This window comes from Eleutherodactylus coqui, chromosome 8, assembly GCF_035609145.1.
Source record: "Eleutherodactylus coqui strain aEleCoq1 chromosome 8, aEleCoq1.hap1, whole genome shotgun sequence".
In the NCBI taxonomy this organism is placed as follows: Eukaryota; Metazoa; Chordata; class Amphibia; order Anura; family Eleutherodactylidae; genus Eleutherodactylus; species Eleutherodactylus coqui.
The window spans coordinates 190437404-190457046 of NC_089844.1; the positions used below are offsets into that span (position 1 = coordinate 190437404).

General features: G+C 46.4%; 1 protein-coding gene across 3 annotated transcripts in view; it reads left to right on the forward strand.

The window, feature by feature from the left end:
* Positions 1-19643, forward strand: part of HECW2 (HECT, C2 and WW domain containing E3 ubiquitin protein ligase 2) — a 243315-nt gene that overhangs the window by 165705 nt on the left and 57967 nt on the right. For all 3 annotated transcript variants that reach the window (XM_066577152.1, XM_066577153.1, XM_066577154.1), the window contains 5 exons: positions 1216-1350; positions 8060-8162; positions 10072-10168; positions 17564-17647; positions 18103-18212. In XM_066577152.1, coding sequence (XP_066433249.1) covers positions 1216-1350; positions 8060-8162; positions 10072-10168; positions 17564-17647; positions 18103-18212 — 529 coding nt within the window. The remainder of the gene's footprint in view (positions 1-1215; positions 1351-8059; positions 8163-10071; positions 10169-17563; positions 17648-18102; positions 18213-19643) is intronic.

Here is a 19643-nt window from a genome sequence, read left to right on the forward strand (position 1 = left end):
ACAAGTCCATGAGAGCACCCAAATATTGGAAAAATAGAATTCCTCCTTCAATGAAACTCCAAACATGATGCTGAACTCCAGTATAAGCCCAGAGTAGAAGAGGAACACTGTACAACTGACTGCTAAAAACTCCTCAGCATATGACTTGGATTATAGACATATCCCCTTATCTTAAAGTGAAAAGAGGGTAGCCATACGCTGAGCACAATCCCCATTTATCTCAGCTAGGAATGTCTGGTTTGATCTGGTGGGCTTCCAAGTACATCCGACTAAGAGCGTAAGAAACTGCTTATCATCTGTGCCGATAAGGAACCACTACAAGTAGTCGTTCCTCTCATTGGCCAAGATATCATTAAATGAGACCTACAAGATCAAAGGATACAAAAAGCAAGACATGGAAAAGCAAAAGAATATATTACTTAGCATACAGGATACATGTGTGAACTCCAGTCTGATGGGAACTGTGTCACTATCTGTCACCCCAGAGGTTGGAAGTAGATTCACCAAGATCCACCTGCCGTTGTGTAAGGTAACATTATATACCATGGATGATTATCCAATGAGGCAATTTACTGCCATTTTCCCATCAGTTGTAAGCTATAGCTTTCTCATTATCTGTTAAGGAGGCTCTGCTCCGTCTCATTTTTAAGGAATATCAGCAATGCTCATTTAGGGGAAACCGTTTAACTAAATGAATGCCATACAATTGTGTCCTGTAATGAGACTTCTGTGGAAAGCTTACATGGATCAGGAAATAATTCAAGAAGTTATTTAGCTGAGAGTGGTTTCAGACCTTGCATTCTGCAGAGTCGGCTGCTACATATGAGGCTTCCAGGGCTGCGGTAACACATGTCAACATTTCTGTCTCTCTATGATGACAAATGGTTTCCATTATAAGAAAACTTATCGTACTTGCATTGTGGCACAGTGTCAATTCCGTTGTAGAATGGGTCCCACCCGCACCCGACAAGACCCCTTTGACTTCTATTGGGTCCATTGGGTTGCATCACAGTTTCCATCTTTTGAATGAAGAATCTTGATGCATGAAGTGTTATTTTCCATCAGAATTGACAGACTTTGTGATGAAAGGAGCCTCAAGTGCGGATGTGAACATAAGCTGGGTTATTTACGTGTATGCTTACATCCAATTAGTTATATGCCTGTTATCTTTGTGTTAAGCAACTAATTATAGTTTGTATTTTACTTTTTTCCCAGCCTTTCTTTGTTGATCATAATTCTAGGAGCACTACTTTTATTGACCCTCGTCTTCCATTACAAAGCAGCAGACCAACTAGTGCATTGCTTCATCGGCAGCATTTAACGCGGCAGCGCAGCCATAGTGCTGGAGAGGTTAGTCATGTTGCGTCTATGTACTGTTCTACAACATTTGTTGCTGCCAGTTTGGGTGAGCAGGATTAGCTCAAATGGTAGAGTGCTCACTTAGCGGGATCAATGCTCACATCCTCCAAAACCTTCACTTGGCGACTCCTTCAAATGAAGTGGCAGTGATCTTTACATGTAAAGTAATTAACACAAGATAGGGCAGTATATGGGTACATATAGACCTGTATACGGGTCTAGATAAGAGTACTATTGTATCTTGTCACCACCGAAAGTAGAAGTGGAGACAAGATTGACAGGCTGATGACGCCCCCTGTTCCTGATTGGCTGCACAGCTGGCTCCCCTTCCTTAGCCTTACAGGTCATGGCACTCACCACTCCGGTGTCTGCTCTCAGACTCACGTTCTCTGCTCAGCACTCCGGCCTTCTCTGCTGCCACTGCCACCGTCCTCGGGCGCGTCCTCTGCTCATCACTTCGGCCCGGGTAAGAGTTTTGCGGCAGGGGGGGTTGTCCTCTGCCCAGCACTCAGGCCCGGGTAAAAGCTTTACAGTGGGGGAATCGTACTCTGCTCAGCACTCTGGCTCGGGTAAGAGATGCTAGGACCTTCCAGGAGCCAGCCAATCAGGACATTTGGGGGTGTTACATACCCCTTAGCTGTCACTGAAGGTCTCCACCCCTACTTCTGGTGGTGACAAGATACAATAGTACCCTAGATAAGTTGGGGGCAGCAAAGTGACAAATAAGGTTTAGCACCGTAAAGTTAAGTTCTGCAAATAGGCTGGGAAATACATGTCATCATTACACACTAAATGAGAAACCACTGGGTAACACTGACATGGAAAAAGATTTGGGGATTGTAGTTAACTGTAAGCTTAACTGGAGAAACCACTGGTACTCAAGAGGGACATATCAGAGCTTGAGCGGATACAAAGGTGGCAACTAAAGTACTAAATAGAATGGGGGGGACTGAAATACCCAGAGAGGTTATCAAAATTGGGATTATTTAGTTTAGAAAAAAGATGGCCGAGGGGCGACCTAATAACTATGTATAATATACCAGGGGTCAGTACAGAGATCTCTCCCATCATCTATTATACCCAGGACTGTAACAAGGGGGCGCTCTAATAACTATGTATAGATATATCATAGAATCCTAGAATGGTAGAGTTGGAAGGGACCTCCAGGCTCCCAGACAGATATTTGTCCAGCCTTTGTTTGAACACTTCCATTGAAAAAGAATTCACCACCTCCCGTGGCAACCTGTTCCACTCATTGACCCCCCCTCACTGTGTAATATCTAATCTGTGTCTCCTCCATTTCAGTTTCATCCCATTGCTTCTAGTCTTTCCTTGTGCAGATGAGAATAGGGCTAATCCCTCTGCACTGTGACAGCCCTTCAGATATTTGTAGACAGCTATTAAGTCTCCTCTCAGCCTTCTCTTCTGCTAAACATTCCCAGATCCTTTAACCGTTCCTCATAGCACATGATTTGCAGACCACTCACCATCTTGGTAACTCTTCTCTGAACTTGCTCCAGTTTGTCTATGTCTCTTTTAAAGTGGGGTGCCCAGAACTGGGCACAGTATTCCAGATGAGGTCTGACTAAGGTAGAGTAGAGGGGGATAATGACCTCACGTGATCTAGTCTCTATGCTTCTCTTAATACATCCCAGAATTGTGTTTGCCTTTTTGGCTGCTGCATCACATTGTTGACTCATGTTCAGGCTATGATCTATTAGTATACCCAAGTCTTTTTCACTTGTGCTGCTACTTAGCCCAATTCCTACCATTCTGTATGTGCTTTCTTCATTTTTCTTGCCCAGGTGTAAGATATATGAGGGGTCAGTACAGAGATCTCTCCGATCATCTTTTATACCCAGGACTATAACAAGGAGGCGCTCTAATAACTATGTATCGGGGGTCAGTATAGAGATCTCTCCTATCATCTATTATACACAGGACTGTAACAAGGGGGCGTTCTAATAACTACGTATCGATATATCAGGGGTCAGTACAGAGATCTCTCCCATCATCTAACAAGGGGGCGCTCTAATAACTATGTATAATATATCAGGGGTCAGTACAGAGATCTCTCCCTCCATCTATTTATATCCAGGACTATAGCAAGGGGGTGCTCTAATAAATATGTATAGATATATCAGGGGTCAATACAGAGATCTCTCCCATCATCTGTTATACCCAGGACTGTAGCAAGGGGACACTCTAATAACTATGTATAGACCTATCAGAGGACAGTGCAGAGATCTCTCCCATCATCTATTATACCCAGGACTGTAACACGGGGGTATTCTAATAGCTATGTATAGATATATTAGGGGTTAGTACAGAGATCTCTCCCTCCATCTATTTATACCCATGGCTGTAACAAGGGGGTGCTCTAATAACTATGTATAGATATATCCGGGGACAGTACAAAGATCTCTCCTATCATGTATTATACCCAGAACAGTAACAAGGGTACGCTCTAATAACTATGTATAGATATATCAGGGGTCAGTACAGAGATCTCTTCTATCATCTATTATTCCCAGGACTGTAACAAGGGGACGCTCTAATAACTATGTATAGATATATCAGGGGTCAGTACAGAGCTGTCTCCTATCAGCTATTATACCCAGGACTGTAACAAGGGGGCGCTCTAATAACTATGTATAGATATATCAGGGGACAGTACAGAGATCTCTTCTATCATCTATTATTCCCAGGACTGTAACAAGGGGGCGCTCTAATAACTATGTATAGTTATATCAAGGCTCAGTACAGAGATCTCTCCCATCATCTATTATACCCAGAATTCTAACTATGTATATAGTTTCGTAGGATAGGTGATAAGGCTGATGTGTGGGGATTTTAGTGTTGAGACCCCCACCGATCCCGTGTCCCCCTCTCCTCCTTGCTGCAGTGGATGTGCGGTCCCTTCATCTTCAGTAGGACTGCCAAAGATTGCCGATTGCTTCTACATGGCTAATTCCATCAGCCGCAATTAAGTGAATGGAGCGGCACACATGCAGCCACTGCTCCTTTCAATCCAACAATATTGCGGGTGAGTGCAAGGGTGACAAGAAGGGGGCCGCATAAGACCCCTGTTCTTTGAATCGGTGGAGGTCTAAGCAGCGAGACCACCGCTGGCAGAAAATAATTTTAATTTTTTTTCCAAAGATATTTTATTTTTTGAATGAAGTACAGAAAAATAAATATGTAAATAAATAAAGTTGTCATTTTTGCTGCAGTGTGTACACCATAGAAACAAGACCCCCACCCCCAAAAAAGGCAAAATTGCAGTTTTCTTCTATTTCACTTTATTTAGAAGTTTATAAATGCTTTTTAGTACATTATGTGGTACAATAAATACCACCATTGAAAACTACAACTAGTCCTACAAAAAACAACAACAAGCCCTCAAACAGGGATGTCGATGGATAAATAAAAGAGTTATGATTTAATGTTAGTGCGAAGGAAAAAACTGGGGAAAAAAGGATGCGTCATTAAGGGGTTAAAGGGGTTGTCCCGCGCCGAAACAGGTTTTTTTTTTTTTTTCAACACCCCCCCCGTTCGGCGCGAGACAACCCCGATGCAGGGGTTAAAAAAGAACACCGCACAGCGCTTACCTGAATCCCCGCGCTCCGGTGACTTCTTACTTACCGGTTGAAGATGGCCGCCGGGATCTTCTACCTTCGTGGACCGCAGCTCTTCTGTGCGGTCCATTGCCGATTCCAGCCTCCTGATTGGCTGGAATCGGCACGTGACGGGGCGGAGCTACACGGAGCCCCATTGAGAAGAGAAGAAGACCCGGACTGCGCAAGCGCGTCTAATTTGGCCATTAGACGGCGAAAATTAGACGGCAACCATGGAGACGAGGACGCCAGCAACGGAACAGGTAAGTGAATAACTTTTGATAACTTCTGTATGGCTCATAATTAATGCACAATGTACATTACAAAGTGCATTAATATGGCCATACAGAAGTGTATAGACCCACTTGCTGCCGCGGGACAACCCCTTTAAGATCTTTATATTTATTATTGCCAACTTGTTTTTCTAGAAATAAAGTAGGTAAAAGTTAGAGATAGCTGGTTATGACGGTAAATGGGGTTGTCTGGTTCCCTTTTCAATAGCACTGCTGCATTATAATAACTGTGGTCCCAGTGATTGTTATGACGTATGATGTCACAGAGAAACATGTGACCGCTGCAGCCTCACATTCTTGGACTCCTGGCATTTTGGCACACAAGATATGAACTCTGATGCCAGGAGAACAAGCGGTGACGCTGCAGCCTCTCATTGTCTGCAGCAGTCAGGTGATTTCCTGTGACATCATATATCACAACAATCACCGGGGCCACAGCGAGCTGCAGCACTGGATGTTGGCGGCTGCGGCCTGGGGTACTTGTCAGCTTGCTACTTTAATACAGGCCTTGTAATTCAAAAGGGAAGCGGACAATCGCGTTGAAGTATTTCACACAAGAGGACAACTGAAGAACTTACATTTCCTTGGCTTTTTGTTTTTAGGGAGCGCACGTTAATTAAATCAAGATATTAGATTGGGAAAGTGAGGAACTGAATATAACGTTGATTGCATCTGTGTGGAGATGTATTGGATGTTTGTAACTCAGAATCTCTTACACAGTGCTTACTCAAAAGCTTTGTGCCCACATTAATTAATGCACCATATAGATCAATTGTGTCTCTGCTCTTGCTAGCGCTCTCTTTGATCTTAGTCTAACGGTCTTCGCTCGCCGACTGACTGTGGTGTAATCTGAAGGTACTCCCTGAGGCTATGTTCACATCTTCTGTACCTTTAGAGATCTCTTGAGGTTTTTCACCATTTCTGTTGTGAAATATTTAAAGGAAGGCTGTTACCGTGACGCAACTTAGACCTTCTTCCATGATTATATCCACAGCATTTCTCCATAACTTAGGTCTTCTACCACAGCTACATCCACAGCATTTCTCTATAACGTGGTCTTCTACCATGACTACACCCATAGCATTTCTCCATAACTTAGGTCTTCTACCATGACTACATCAACAGCATTTCTCTATAACGAAGGTCCTCTACCATGCCTAACATCCACAGCATTTCTCTATAACGTGGTCTTCTACCATGACTACATCCATAGCATTTCTCCATAACTTAGGTCTCCCACCACGACTACATCAACAGCATTTCTCTATAACTGAGGTCCTCTACCATGACTAACATCCACAGCATTTCTCTATAACGTGGTCGTCTACCATGACTACATCCATAGCATTTCTCCATAACTTAGGTCTTCTACCACGACTACATCCACTGTATTTCTCCATAACTTAGGTCTTCTACATCTACAGCATTTCTCCTATTTTCTTCTACCATGACCACATGCACAGCATTTCTCTATAATGTGGACTTCTACCATTACTGCATCCGCAGCATTTCTCTATATTTTAGGTCTTCTACCATGAATGCATACACAGCATTTCTCCATAACTTAGGTCTTCTCCATCCACAGCATTTCTCTATAACTTAGGTCTTCCACCATGACTACATCCACAGCACTTCTCTATAACGTGGTTTTCTACATAAACTACATCCACAGCATTTCTCAATAATGTGGTCTTCTACCATAACTACATCCACAACATTTCTCCATAACTTAGGTCCTCGACATCTGCAGCATTTCTCTCCTGCCATGACTACATCCACAGCATTTCTCTATAACTTAGGTCTCCTACCATGACTACATCCACAGCATTTCTCCATAACGTAGGTCTCCTACCATGACTACATCCACAGCATTTCTCCATAACTTGGGTATTCTACATCCACAACATTTCTCTATAACTTAGGTCTTCTACCATGACTACATCCACAGCATTTCTCCATAACTTAGGTCTTTTACATCCACAGCATTTTTCTATAACGTGGTCTTCTACATTAACTACATCCACAGCACTTCTCCACAACGTGGTATTCTACCATGACTACATCCACAGCATTTCTCTATAACTTAGGTCTTCTACCATGACTACATGCACTGCATTTCTCCATACCGTAGGTCTTGTACATCTTCAGCATTTCTCCTTTTTTCTTCTACAATGACTACATCCACAGCATTTCTCTTTCGTGTGGTCTTCTACCATGACCACATCCACAGCATTTCTCTATAATGTGGACTTCTACCATTACTATATCCACAGCATTTCTCTATAACCTAGGCCTCCTACCATGACTACATTCACAGCATTTCTCTATAACTTAGGTCTTCTACCATGACTACATCCATGACATTTCTCCATAACTTAGTTCTTCTACCATGACTACATCCACTGCTTTTCTCTATAGCATGGTCTTCTACCATGACTATATCAGCATTTCTCCACAACTTAGATCTTCTATATTCACAGAATTTCTTAATTTCTCTTCTACCATGACTACATCCACAGCATTTCTCTAAAACGTAGGTCCTCTACCATGACTACATCCACAGAATTTCTCTATAACGTAGGTCTTCTACCATGCCTACATCCACAGCTTTCTCTATAACGTGGTCTTCTACCATGACTACCTCTTCAGCATTTCTCTATAATGTGGTCTTGCATAGGCCAACATCAGTTGAACAGATTTATGCTGGTGACATTTTAAACCTTTCAGCTTCTGCACATCTGTGTTTTCTTTATATCCGCTTATCTGTTCTTCATCGTTTTACGCCTATAGGTTGGAGAAGATGCACGTCATTCAGGTCCTCCCATATTACCAAGGCCATCTAGCACTTTTAATACAGTCACTAGAAGTCATTACCAAGATATGATGCCGGTCGGTAAGTCGTGTTAAGCTGTTTACAATAATCTAAGTATAACTTGATAATGCAACTAGTTTAATGACCAATGACACATACTTTTATGTGGTGACTAGCTGATATACCCGGCTTCGTCCGAGTTAATTTGATATAGACGTTTGCTTGTTGTTCTCATGGAAAATTTTATGAAGTCAAGGTTTCTTTAGAGTAAGCGAGGAATAAAATATGTATACATATAGAGGAGCGTTCGATTCTCCTCAGGCTGCATGTACCAATGTCCTTCTGCAGAATGTGCCACCCCTCCCACTCCCCTCATTTAGGAAATAAAGAATGGGCATGCTAAATTTCATGTTTGTACAACATCGGGAAGTTAAAGAATTAGATTAGGTACATTACATGGGGGTGCCAATACTTTCGCACTTAGCATTGACTAATTAAGTTGTAAAACCTTTACTTTTTCTATTTGGGGCCTAAAGAATTCTCCTGCCAAATTTCATGTTTGTATGACACCGGGAAGTTAGAGAATTAGTGGTGAGTCAGTAAGGCAGGCAGGACTTTCACCTTTGTAGATAGATAGATAGGTGGCTTCCATATGGTTGATTTTGTGGAGACGCACCACTGTTTGAGATGGCTAGGAGCTTTTATAGTAGGTTGGGCTGTGGGTTTAGCAGAAACCGGACCTTGGGGGTTATCTCTAGGAGGAGAGTGTCATGTGACACCCGAACCTTATTTTTCATCTTTAGAGGATGGACAGAAGGACATCAGTGTTATAGCCAACAGTCATGGCTGGCAGTGCATCACTCCACCTCATTCCTCCTCCACCAGTCACAGCCATTGGCATCCTCTCTCCATCCCGCTGTGTTCTGCCTGTAGGGAGCGTGTGCGTGTTTGGTTGAACTCTTGAAGGACCAACATGTGCACAGGCCCTTCCCCAACCAGTGCAGACACTTCCCAGGTTATCTAACCCACCCTCCTCCACTGCTGGGGACCGTGGCAATAGGTTCCATTAGGTTCTGCAGAGGTGCTATTGTTTGCTTCTTGATTCTTGTTTGACCTCAGTCTGTTCACCCAGTTTTCTGGATTTTACCTATCCTAACCACGGCTTGTTCTGTGACTGCCCTGACTGCCGTCTATGGGCTTTCAGAAGGAGGCATGGCCACTCTGAACTGACACATTGATGTATTATTTATGGCAGAAACTGGCGTTAATTATAGAAGAACTCTACGCTGACTCCGGGCATAGATTCATGTGTTGGCGCACGGAGGAGCTGAGATGGGACTGATACATGCGTGCGCCTCTTTTTCCCTGATGTGTCTGATTGATGAAGAGGTGCACGGCCCTTCATGTGTTAGTCGCATCTCAGCCCCTCTTAAGCAGAATTGTATGCCACATCCGTCCTGGCTCTTATTTCTGGTATAATTTATGCTAGTTTTGGGGGTAAGTTACACATAAATGTATTAGTCCAGGATGGCCATGCTCCTTCCTAATAAGCTGTATTTTTTATTTTTTTTTTAGAAAAAGTGGCGGATGGTGGTGCAGATAGCAAAAAGTCATTAATTTTGTGCAAATTCCCACTTATGCAAAAATTTGCAACTTTTGCACCAGATAGTGGCAGAAAAACTTTTCTGAATGGAAAATAATTGCAGAAAAAAGACATGTCCATCCAGTTAAGCCTATTAACCCTCAGTGTCCCCCATTGTCTATAGCATTGTTTGTGCTGGCAACTCTGAAGGTGACCATAGATATGAAATGGTGACCAGCCTGAAGGCCAGGGGGTTTCTCTGCTGTGTAGCTTGTATAAGAGGCTACATTGAGTTCTACTCTACACTGCATCCCTCAGGTAGTTGTAATGTCTGCTTTCTAGCCATATGCTTTTACTGAATCCGTTCTGCCACCCCCTCTTCCCATTGGATTTCTGTCTTCTACACAGGTTACAATGAGAAAATTGTTGCATTTTTGCGTCAGCCAAACATCTTTGAGATTCTCCAGGAGCGCCAGCATGAGCTCTGCAGGAATCATGCACTCAGGTATTCGCTGCTTTCATCTCTAATTACAATTTTTGTTAAAGGAGTAACTTGCAGATCGCTGGGGGTCTCGCTGCTGGCCCGTGTCCCCCCACTCTTTGTCTCTGCGGGGATGTTTCTCCCACTCGCAGTGACGTCAGAGCGAATGGAGCGCTGGCCAAGTGTGTGCGGAAGAATAAAACGAAAACTATGGGATGGGGCTAACCTTTAATACCTTCTGGAGTGCCAGGAATATTAGCTACCAACCACTAATTCGAGCACTTTTAGACCAGGTGTTTATGACACAACAAACCTGAAATGTTTTCTCTTCCTTATATAACACCTGGGATAATCTGCCTGCTGATATATATATATATATATATATATATATATATATATATATATATATATATATATATATATATATATATATATATATATATATATTATATTATATAGATTGCAAAACAAATTATAAGCTGCCCTAGGTTTGGATAGTCCAGTTCTTCCCCAACAATGGCTGTATGGCAGTAAAGTCTGTTCCACTTAGGGGACTACAAACTGCATAGCCGATGTCCTGCCATAGTGAGTGTACCAGACTACACAGCCGGTGTCCTGCCATAGTGAGTGTACCAGACTACACACCTGTGTCCTGCCATAGTGAGTGTACCAGACTACACACCTGTGTCCTGCCATAGTTAGTGTACCAGACTACACACCTGTGTCCTGCCATAGTGAGTGTACCAGAATACACAGCCGGTGGTGTCCTGCCATAGTGAGTGTACCAGACTACACACCAGTGTCCTGTCATAGTGAGTGTACCAGACTACACACCAGTGTCCTGTCATAGTGAGTGTACCAGACTACACACCAGTGTCCTGTCATAGTGAGTGTACCAGACTACACACCAGTGTGCTGTCAGAGAGAGTATACCAGACTACACACCAGTGTCTTGACATAGTGAGTGTACCAGACTACACAGCCAGTGTCCTGCCATAGTGAGTGTACCAGACTACACACCATTGTCCTGCCATAGTGAGTGTACCAGAATACACAGCCGGTGGTGTCCTGCCATAGTGAGTGTACCAGACTACACAGCCGGTGTCCTGCCATAGTCAGTGTACCAGACTACACAGCCAGTGTCCTGCCATAGTGAGTGAACCAGACTACACACCTGTGTCCTGCCATAGTGAGTGAACCAGACTACACACCATTGTCCTGCCATAGTGAGTGTACGAGAATACACAGCCGGAGGTGTCCTACCATAGTGAGTGTACCAGACTACACAGCCAGTGTCCTGCCATAGTGAGTGTACCAGACTACACAGCCAGTGTCCTGCCATAGTGAGTTTACCAGACTACACAGCCAGTGTCCTGCCATAGTGAGTGTACCAGACTACACACCATTGTCCTGCCATAGTGAGTGTACCAGAATACACAGCCGGTGGTGTCCTGCCATAGTGAGTGTACCAGACTACACAGCCGGTGTCCTGCCATAGTGAGTGTACCAGACTACACAGCCAGTGTCCTGCCATAGTGAGTGTACCAGACTACACACCATTGTCCTGCCATAGTGAGTGTACCAGAATACACAGCCGGTGGTGTCCTGCCATAGTGAGTGTACCAGACTACACAGCCAGTGTCCTGCCATAATGAGTGTACCAGACTACACACCATTGTCCTGCCATAGTGAGTGTACCAGAATACACAGCCGGTGGTGTCCTGCCATAGTGAGTGTACCAGACTACACAGCCAGTGTCCTGCCATAGTGAGTGTACCAGACTACACAGCCAGTGTCCTGCCATAGTGAGTGTACCAGACTACACAGCCAGTGTCCTGCCATAGTGAGTGTACCAGACTACACAGCCGGTGTCCTGCGATAGCGAGTGTACCAGACTACACACCAGTGTCCTGCCATAGTGAGTGTACCAGACTACACACCAGTGTCCTGTCATAGGGAGATTACCAGACTACACACGGGTGTCCTGCCATAGTGAGTGTACCAGACTACACAGCCGGTGTCCTGCCATAGTGAGTGTACCAGACTACACACCAGTGTCCTGCCATAGTGAGTGTACCAGACTACACACCACTGTCCTGTCATAGAGAGTATACCAGACTACACACCAGTGTCTTGACATAGTGAGTGTACCAGACTACACAGCCGGTGTCCTGCCATAGTGAGTGTACCAGACTACACAGCCGGTGTCCTGCCATAGTGAGTGTACCAGACTACACAGCCGGTGTCCTGCCATAGTGAGTATACCAGACTACACAGCAGTGTCTTGACATAGTGAATGTACCAGACTACACAGCCGGTGTCCTGCCATAGTCAGTGTACCAGACTACACAGCCAGTGTCCTGCCATAGTCAGTGTACCAGACTACACACCAGTGTCCTGCCATAGTGAGTGTACCAGACTACACACCAGTGTCCTGCCATAGTGAGTGTACCAGACTACACAGCCGGTGTCCTGCCATAGTGAGTGTACCAGACTACACAGCCGGTGTCCTGCCATAGTGAGTATACCAGACTACACAGCAGTGTCTTGACATAGTGAGTGTACCAGACTACACAGCCGGTGTCCTGCCATAGTGAGTGTACCAGACTACACAGCCAGTGTCCTGCCATAGTGAGTGAACCAGACTACACACCAGTGTCCTGCCATAGTGAGTGTACCAGACTACACACCAGTGTCCCGCCATAGTGAGTGTACCAGACCACACACCTGGTGTCCTGCCATAGCGAGTGTACCAGACTACACACCAGTGTCCTGTCATAGAAAGTGTACCAGACTACACAACAGTGTCCTGCCATAGTGAGTGTACCAGACTACACAGCTAGTGTCCTGCTTTAGTGAGTGTACCAGACTACACACCGGTGTCCTGCCATAGTGAGTGTACCAGACTGCACACCATTGTTCTGCCATAGTGAGTGTACCAGACTCCACACCAGTGTCCTGTCCTAGGGTGTGTACCAGACTACACAGCCGATGTCCTGTCATAGCGAGTGTACCAGACTACACAGCCGGTGTCCTGCCATAGTGAGTGTACCAGACTACACAGCCATTCTCCTGCCATAGTGAGTGTACCAGACTACACAGCCGGTGTCCTGCCATAGTGAGTGTACCAGACTACACACCAGTGTCCTGTCATAGTGAGTGTACCAGACTACACACCAGTGTCCTGTCATAGTGAGTGTACCAGACTACACACCAGTGTCCTGCCATAGTCAGTGTACCAGACTACACAGCCAGTGTCCTGCCATAGTGAGTGAACCAGACTACACACCTGTGTCCTGCCATAGTGAGTGAACCAGACTACACACCATTGTCCTGCCATAGTGAGTGTACGAGAATACACAGCCGGAGGTGTCCTACCATAGTGAGTGTACCAGACTACACACCAGTGTCCTGCCATAGTGAGTGTACCAGACTACACACCAGTGTCCCGCCATAGTGAGTGTACCAGACCACACACCTGGTGTCCTGCCATAGCGAGTGTACCAGACTACACACCAGTGTCCTGTCATAGAGAGTGTACCAGACTACACAACAGTGTCCTGCCATAGTGAGTGTACCAGACTACACAGCTAGTGTCCTGCTTTAGTGAGTGTACCAGACTACACACCGGTGTCCTGCCATAGTGAGTGTACCAGACTGCACACCATTGTTCTGCCATAGTGAGTGTACCAGACTCCACACCAGTGTCCTGTCCTAGGGTGTGTACCAGACTACACAGCCGATGTCCTGTCATAGCGAGTGTACCAGACTACACAGCCGGTGTCCTGCCATAGTGAGTGTACCAGACTACACAGCCATTGTCCTGCCATAGTGAGTGTACCAGACTACACAGCCGGTGTCCTGCCATAGTGAGTGTACCAGACTACACACCAGTGTCCTGTCATAGTGAGTGTACCAGACTACACACCAGTGTCCTGTCATAGTGAGTGTACCAGACTACACACCAGTGTCCTGTCATAGTGAGTGTACCAGACTACACACCAGTGTGCTGTCAGAGAGAGTATACCAGACTACACACCAGTGTCTTGACATAGTGAGTGTACCAGACTACACAGCCAGTGTCCTGCCATAGTGAGTGTACCAGACTACACACCATTGTCCTGCCATAGTGAGTGTACCAGAATACACAGCCGGTGGTGTCCTGCCATAGTGAGTGTACCAGACTACACAGCCGGTGTCCTGCCATAGTCATTGTACCAGACTACACAGCCAGTGTCCTGCCATAGTGAGTGAACCAGACTACACACCTGTGTCCTGCCATAGTGAGTGAACCAGACTACACACCATTGTCCTGCCATAGTGAGTGTACGAGAATACACAGCCGGAGGTGTCCTACCATAGTGAGTGTACCAGACTACACAGCCAGTGTCCTGCCATAGTGAGTGTACCAGACTACACAGCCAGTGTCCTGCCATAGTGAGTGTACCAGACTACACAGCCAGTGTCCTGCCATAGTGAGTGTACCAGACTACACACCATTGTCCTGCCATAGTGAGTGTACCAGAATACACAGCCGGTGGTGTCCTGCCATAGTGAGTGTACCAGACTACACACCAGTGTCCTGTCATAGGGAGATTACCAGACTACACACGGGTGTCCTGCCATAGTGAGTGTACCAGACTACACAGCCGGTGTCCTGCCATAGTGAGTGTACCAGACTACACACCACTGTCCTGTCATAGAGAGTATACCAGACTACACACCAGTGTCTTGACATAGTGAGTGTACCAGACTACACAGCCGGTGTCCTGCCATAGTGAGTGTACCAGACTACACAGCCGGTGTCCTGCCATAGTGAGTGTACCAGACTACACAGCCGGTGTCCTGCCATAGTGAGTATACCAGACTACACAGCAGTGTCTTGACATAGTGAATGTACCAGACTACACAGCCGGTGTCCTGCCATAGTCAGTGTACCAGACTACACAGCCAGTGTCCTGCCATAGTCAGTGTACCAGACTACACACCAGTGTCCTGCCATAGTGAGTGTACCAGACTACACACCAGTGTCCTGCCATAGTGAGTGTACCAGACTACACAGCCGGTGTCCTGCCATAGTGAGTGTACCAGACTACACAGCCGGTGTCCTGCCATAGTGAGTATACCAGACTACACAGCAGTGTCTTGACATAGTGAGTGTACCAGACTACACAGCCGGTGTCCTGCCATAGTGAGTGTACCAGACTACACAGCCAGTGTCCTGCCATAGTGAGTGAACCAGACTACACACCAGTGTCCTGCCATAGTGAGTGTACCAGACTACACACCAGTGTCCCGCCATAGTGAGTGTACCAGACCACACACCTGGTGTCCTGCCATAGCGAGTGTACCAGACTACACACCAGTGTCCTGTCATAGAGAGTGTACCAGACTACACAACAGTGTCCTGCCATAGTGAGTGTACCAGACTACACAGCTAGTGTCCTGCTTTAGTGAGTGTACCAGACTACACACCGGTGTCCTGCCATAGTGAGTGTACCAGACTGCACACCATTGTTCTGCCATAGTCAGTGTACCAGACTCCACACCAGTGTCCTGTCCTAGGGTGTGTACCAGACTACACAGCCGATGTCCTGTCATAGCGAGTGTACCAGACTACACAGCCGGTGTCCTGCCATAGCGAGTGTACCAGACTACACAGCCATTGTCCTGCCATAGTGAGTGTACCAGACTACACACCGGTGTCCTGCCATAGTGAGTGTACCAGACTACACACCATTGTCCTGCCATAGTGAGTGTACCAGACTACACACCAGTGTCCTGTCATAGTGAGTGTACCAGAATACACAGCCGGTGTCCTGCCATAGTGAGTGTACCAGACTACACACCAGTGTCCTGCCATAGTGAGTGTACCAGACTACACACCAGTGTCCTGTCATAGCGACAGTACCAGACTACACAGCCGGTGTCCTGCCATAGTGAGTGTACCAGACTACACACCATTGTCCTGCCATAGTGAGTGTACCAGACTACACAGCCGGTGTCCTGTCATAGCGAGAGTACCAGACTACACAGCCGGTGTCCTGCCATAGTGAGTGTACCAGACTACACACCAGTGTCCTGCCATAGTGAGTGAACCAGACTACACACCAGTGTCCCGCCATAGCGAGTGTACCAGACCACACAGCCGGTGTCCTGCCATAGTGAGTGTACCAGACTACACACCAGTGTCCTGTCATAGAGAGTGTACCAGACTACACACCGGTGTCCTGCCATAGTGAGTGTACCAGACTACACACCAGTGTCTTGACATAGTGAGTGTACCAGACTACACACCAGTGTCCTGCCATAGTGAGTGTACCAGACTACACACCAGTGTCCTGCCATAGTGAGTGTACCAGACTGCACACCAGTGTCCTGCCCTGGTGAGTGTACCAGACTGCACACCATTGTCCTGCCGTAGTGAGTGAACCAGACTACACACCAGTGTCCCGCCATAGCGAGTGTTCCAGACCACACAGCCGGTGTCCTGCCATAGTGAGTGTACCAGACTACACACCAGTGTCCTGTCATAGAGAGTGTACCAGACTACACACCGGTGTCCTGCCATAGCGAGAGTACCAGACTACACAGCCGGTGTCCTGCCATAGTGAGTGTACCAGACTGCACACCAGTGTCCTGCCCTGGTGAGTGTACCAGACTGCACACCATTGTCCTGCCGTAGTGAGTGAACCAGACTACACACCAGTGTCCCGCCATAGCGAGTGTACCAGACCACACAGCCGGTGTCCTGCCATAGTGAGTGTACCAGACTACACACCAGTGTCCTGTCATAGAGAGTGTACCAGACTACACAGCGGTGTCCTGCCATAGTGAGTGTACCAGACTACACACCAGTGTCCTGTCATAGAGAGTGTACCAGACTACACACCGGTGTCCTGCCATAGTGAGTGTACCAGACTACACACCAGTGTCTTGACATAGTGAGTGTACCAGACTGCACACCAGTGTCCTGCCATGGTGAGTGAACCAGACTACACACCAGTGTCCTGCCATAGTGAGTGAACCAGACTATACACCAGTGTCCTGTCATAGAGAGTGTACCAGACTACACAGCCGGTGTCCTGCCATAGTGAGTTTACCAGACTACACAACAGTGTCCTGCAATAGTGAGTGTACCAGACTGCACACCATTGTCCTGCCATAGTGAGTGAACCAGACTATACACCAGTGTCCCGCCATAGTGAGTGTACCAGACCACACAGCCGGTGTCCTGCCATAGTGAGTTTACCAGACTACACAACAGTGTCCTGCAATAGTGAGTGTACCAGACTGCACCGCCGGTGTACTTCTAGAGGGGGCGCTCCAGTCTGTGAAGCAAGGCTGCTGCTGTACAGTAAGTGATGGTTATATCCAATGTTACATAAGGTACTGATGTGAAGCTTCTTTCTAATGCAGGGAAAAGATCCAGTTTATTCGAGCAGAAGGGCCCTCAGGACTCGTCCGGCTCTCCGGTGATGCAGATCTGGTTATTCTGCTGAGGTAATCTTCGCATTTTGCAACAATTTATTTTTCGCTTGTTTGTTAAATATTTAACTTTTACTATCCGTTTTAATGCAAAATGGGTTTGACTTGTTTGGCTTCCTGCAAAATTGTTATCAGGAACCTCCATGTCCTGCAGGGAGTAATTGGGAAGGGAGATTGGGGGGGTGATACATATTAAAATACTGAACATTTTCACAGCACCCACTTGATGAAGCTGAAAGCCGTGGAGCAGGCAATGCTCAAGAACTAAATGTATGGGCAATAGAGAAGTCGAATATAGATGGAAGGCCCCTTTCCAGATGTATGCTGCTTTTTTCTTCCATTTGCTGGATCACCTCTTATTTCGGCACGTTTAGAAGCTTTGTAATGCCCTCTGTTGCGGCACGATGGCGGTTTAGGTGGTTACAACAATTTCTTCAAGTAGCTATATCTTTTTCTTTTCTTTGAACCAGCCTTTTTGAAGAAGAAATCATGTCCTACGTTCCACCACATGCCTTACTTCATCCCAGCTACTGTCAGTCCCCCCGTGGGTCCCCGGTGTCCTCTCCGCAGAACTCTCCTGGTACAGTATCTTCTGCTAATATACAATAAGGAACGACTGAATGTTAAACTTCTGCAGGTTCTACTTATATTTACATTTTTCCTAAAATAAAAGGTTGAGTTGTAGGACCCGTCCTCACCTGCATCGGCTCTTCCGGTTGGGTGTAAAGTCACTTGTCGTCACCTCAGATCGTAGCTCTCCCTGGGTTTGTGTCTCCGGGCCACCAGTGCTTTGGAGCTGCTAGGCTGCGCTCACGCAGGATGTATTCCCATGGGAAATCTTGCTCTTTTGCGCAGCAAAAAACTGCGAGATTTCTGCGGGACAAGTGCAGCTTCAAAACACACGGCACTTGGCTGCGGGTTTTTGAGTGGCTTTGCTTCATGCTTTTCTGTTGCGGCCTGCTCTCCCATAGAGAGGAGCGAGGCCGCAACGGGAAAAAAAAAAGAATTGACATGCTGCGTCCTGGGAATCTGTGCTGCAGCGCCAGCTAATGCCGGCTTTGCCGCGACGGATTGCCCATCCCGTGTGGACGAGATTTTTGACAAAGCTCATCCACATGGCTGACTAATCTCAGGATTGGCGGCTGCAGGCGGATTTGTTGCAGTGAAATTCTGCAGGGAATTTCCGTGGTAAATCCGCCCTGTGTGAACCTGACGTTAGGGTACTTCTACATGAGACAACTGTTGGGTGCTTCAGTGCCCGACGGCCGTGCCAACACTTATCACAGAAGTGATAATCGCTCAGTGAGTGGAGGCGGAGCGAGTCGGGGGTTGTACCGGCCCGTCTGTCTCATAGATGAACCTGTCTACACGGGACGACCATCGCTTGGTTTTTAGGTGAGCTGGAAACCCAGTGAGTACAACTCGCCTTGTGGAGCCCGGAGCTCATAAGGGACGGCAGTCACCCGTAATCACCCTTTATATTGGTTACTCAGGCGATTGTTGGTCCGCGGTGAAGTACCATCACTCTGGCAAGTAAAAGCGGTATCTTCATGTGAGGGATCCCCCTAAGCAGAGCGATAAGCACTATCCGCAGCGTTTGGTGTGGATTTAGGTCAGTGTCACGTGGGCGTAAGTGCATTTATGCAGCATTTGCACTGTGTAATTTTACAATAAAACAGCCAATTATGCTCCCATTCATTGAAATGGGTAATTAAGTTAATTAGGTGAATCTGTGCTGTTTTAGTGCGAAAATGTGCAGGAAAATAGAATGTGCTGTGTATTTTTCTGCGTGAACAAAATGCGCACGCAAAATACACTTATGTATAAAAAAAACCCGTTGAAATCAATGGGTTCTGTTTACTGCGTATTGTGCAAACCGCTGAGCATGTAGATCCGTGCGTTTACACAGGTCTTTGGCGCAGAGCTGCTGTAGATTTTGGCCCTTTCAGTTGAAGAAGCGAAGTCTGCTGCGGATCTGTGGCAAAATCTGCTGCGTGTGAGCCGACCGAAA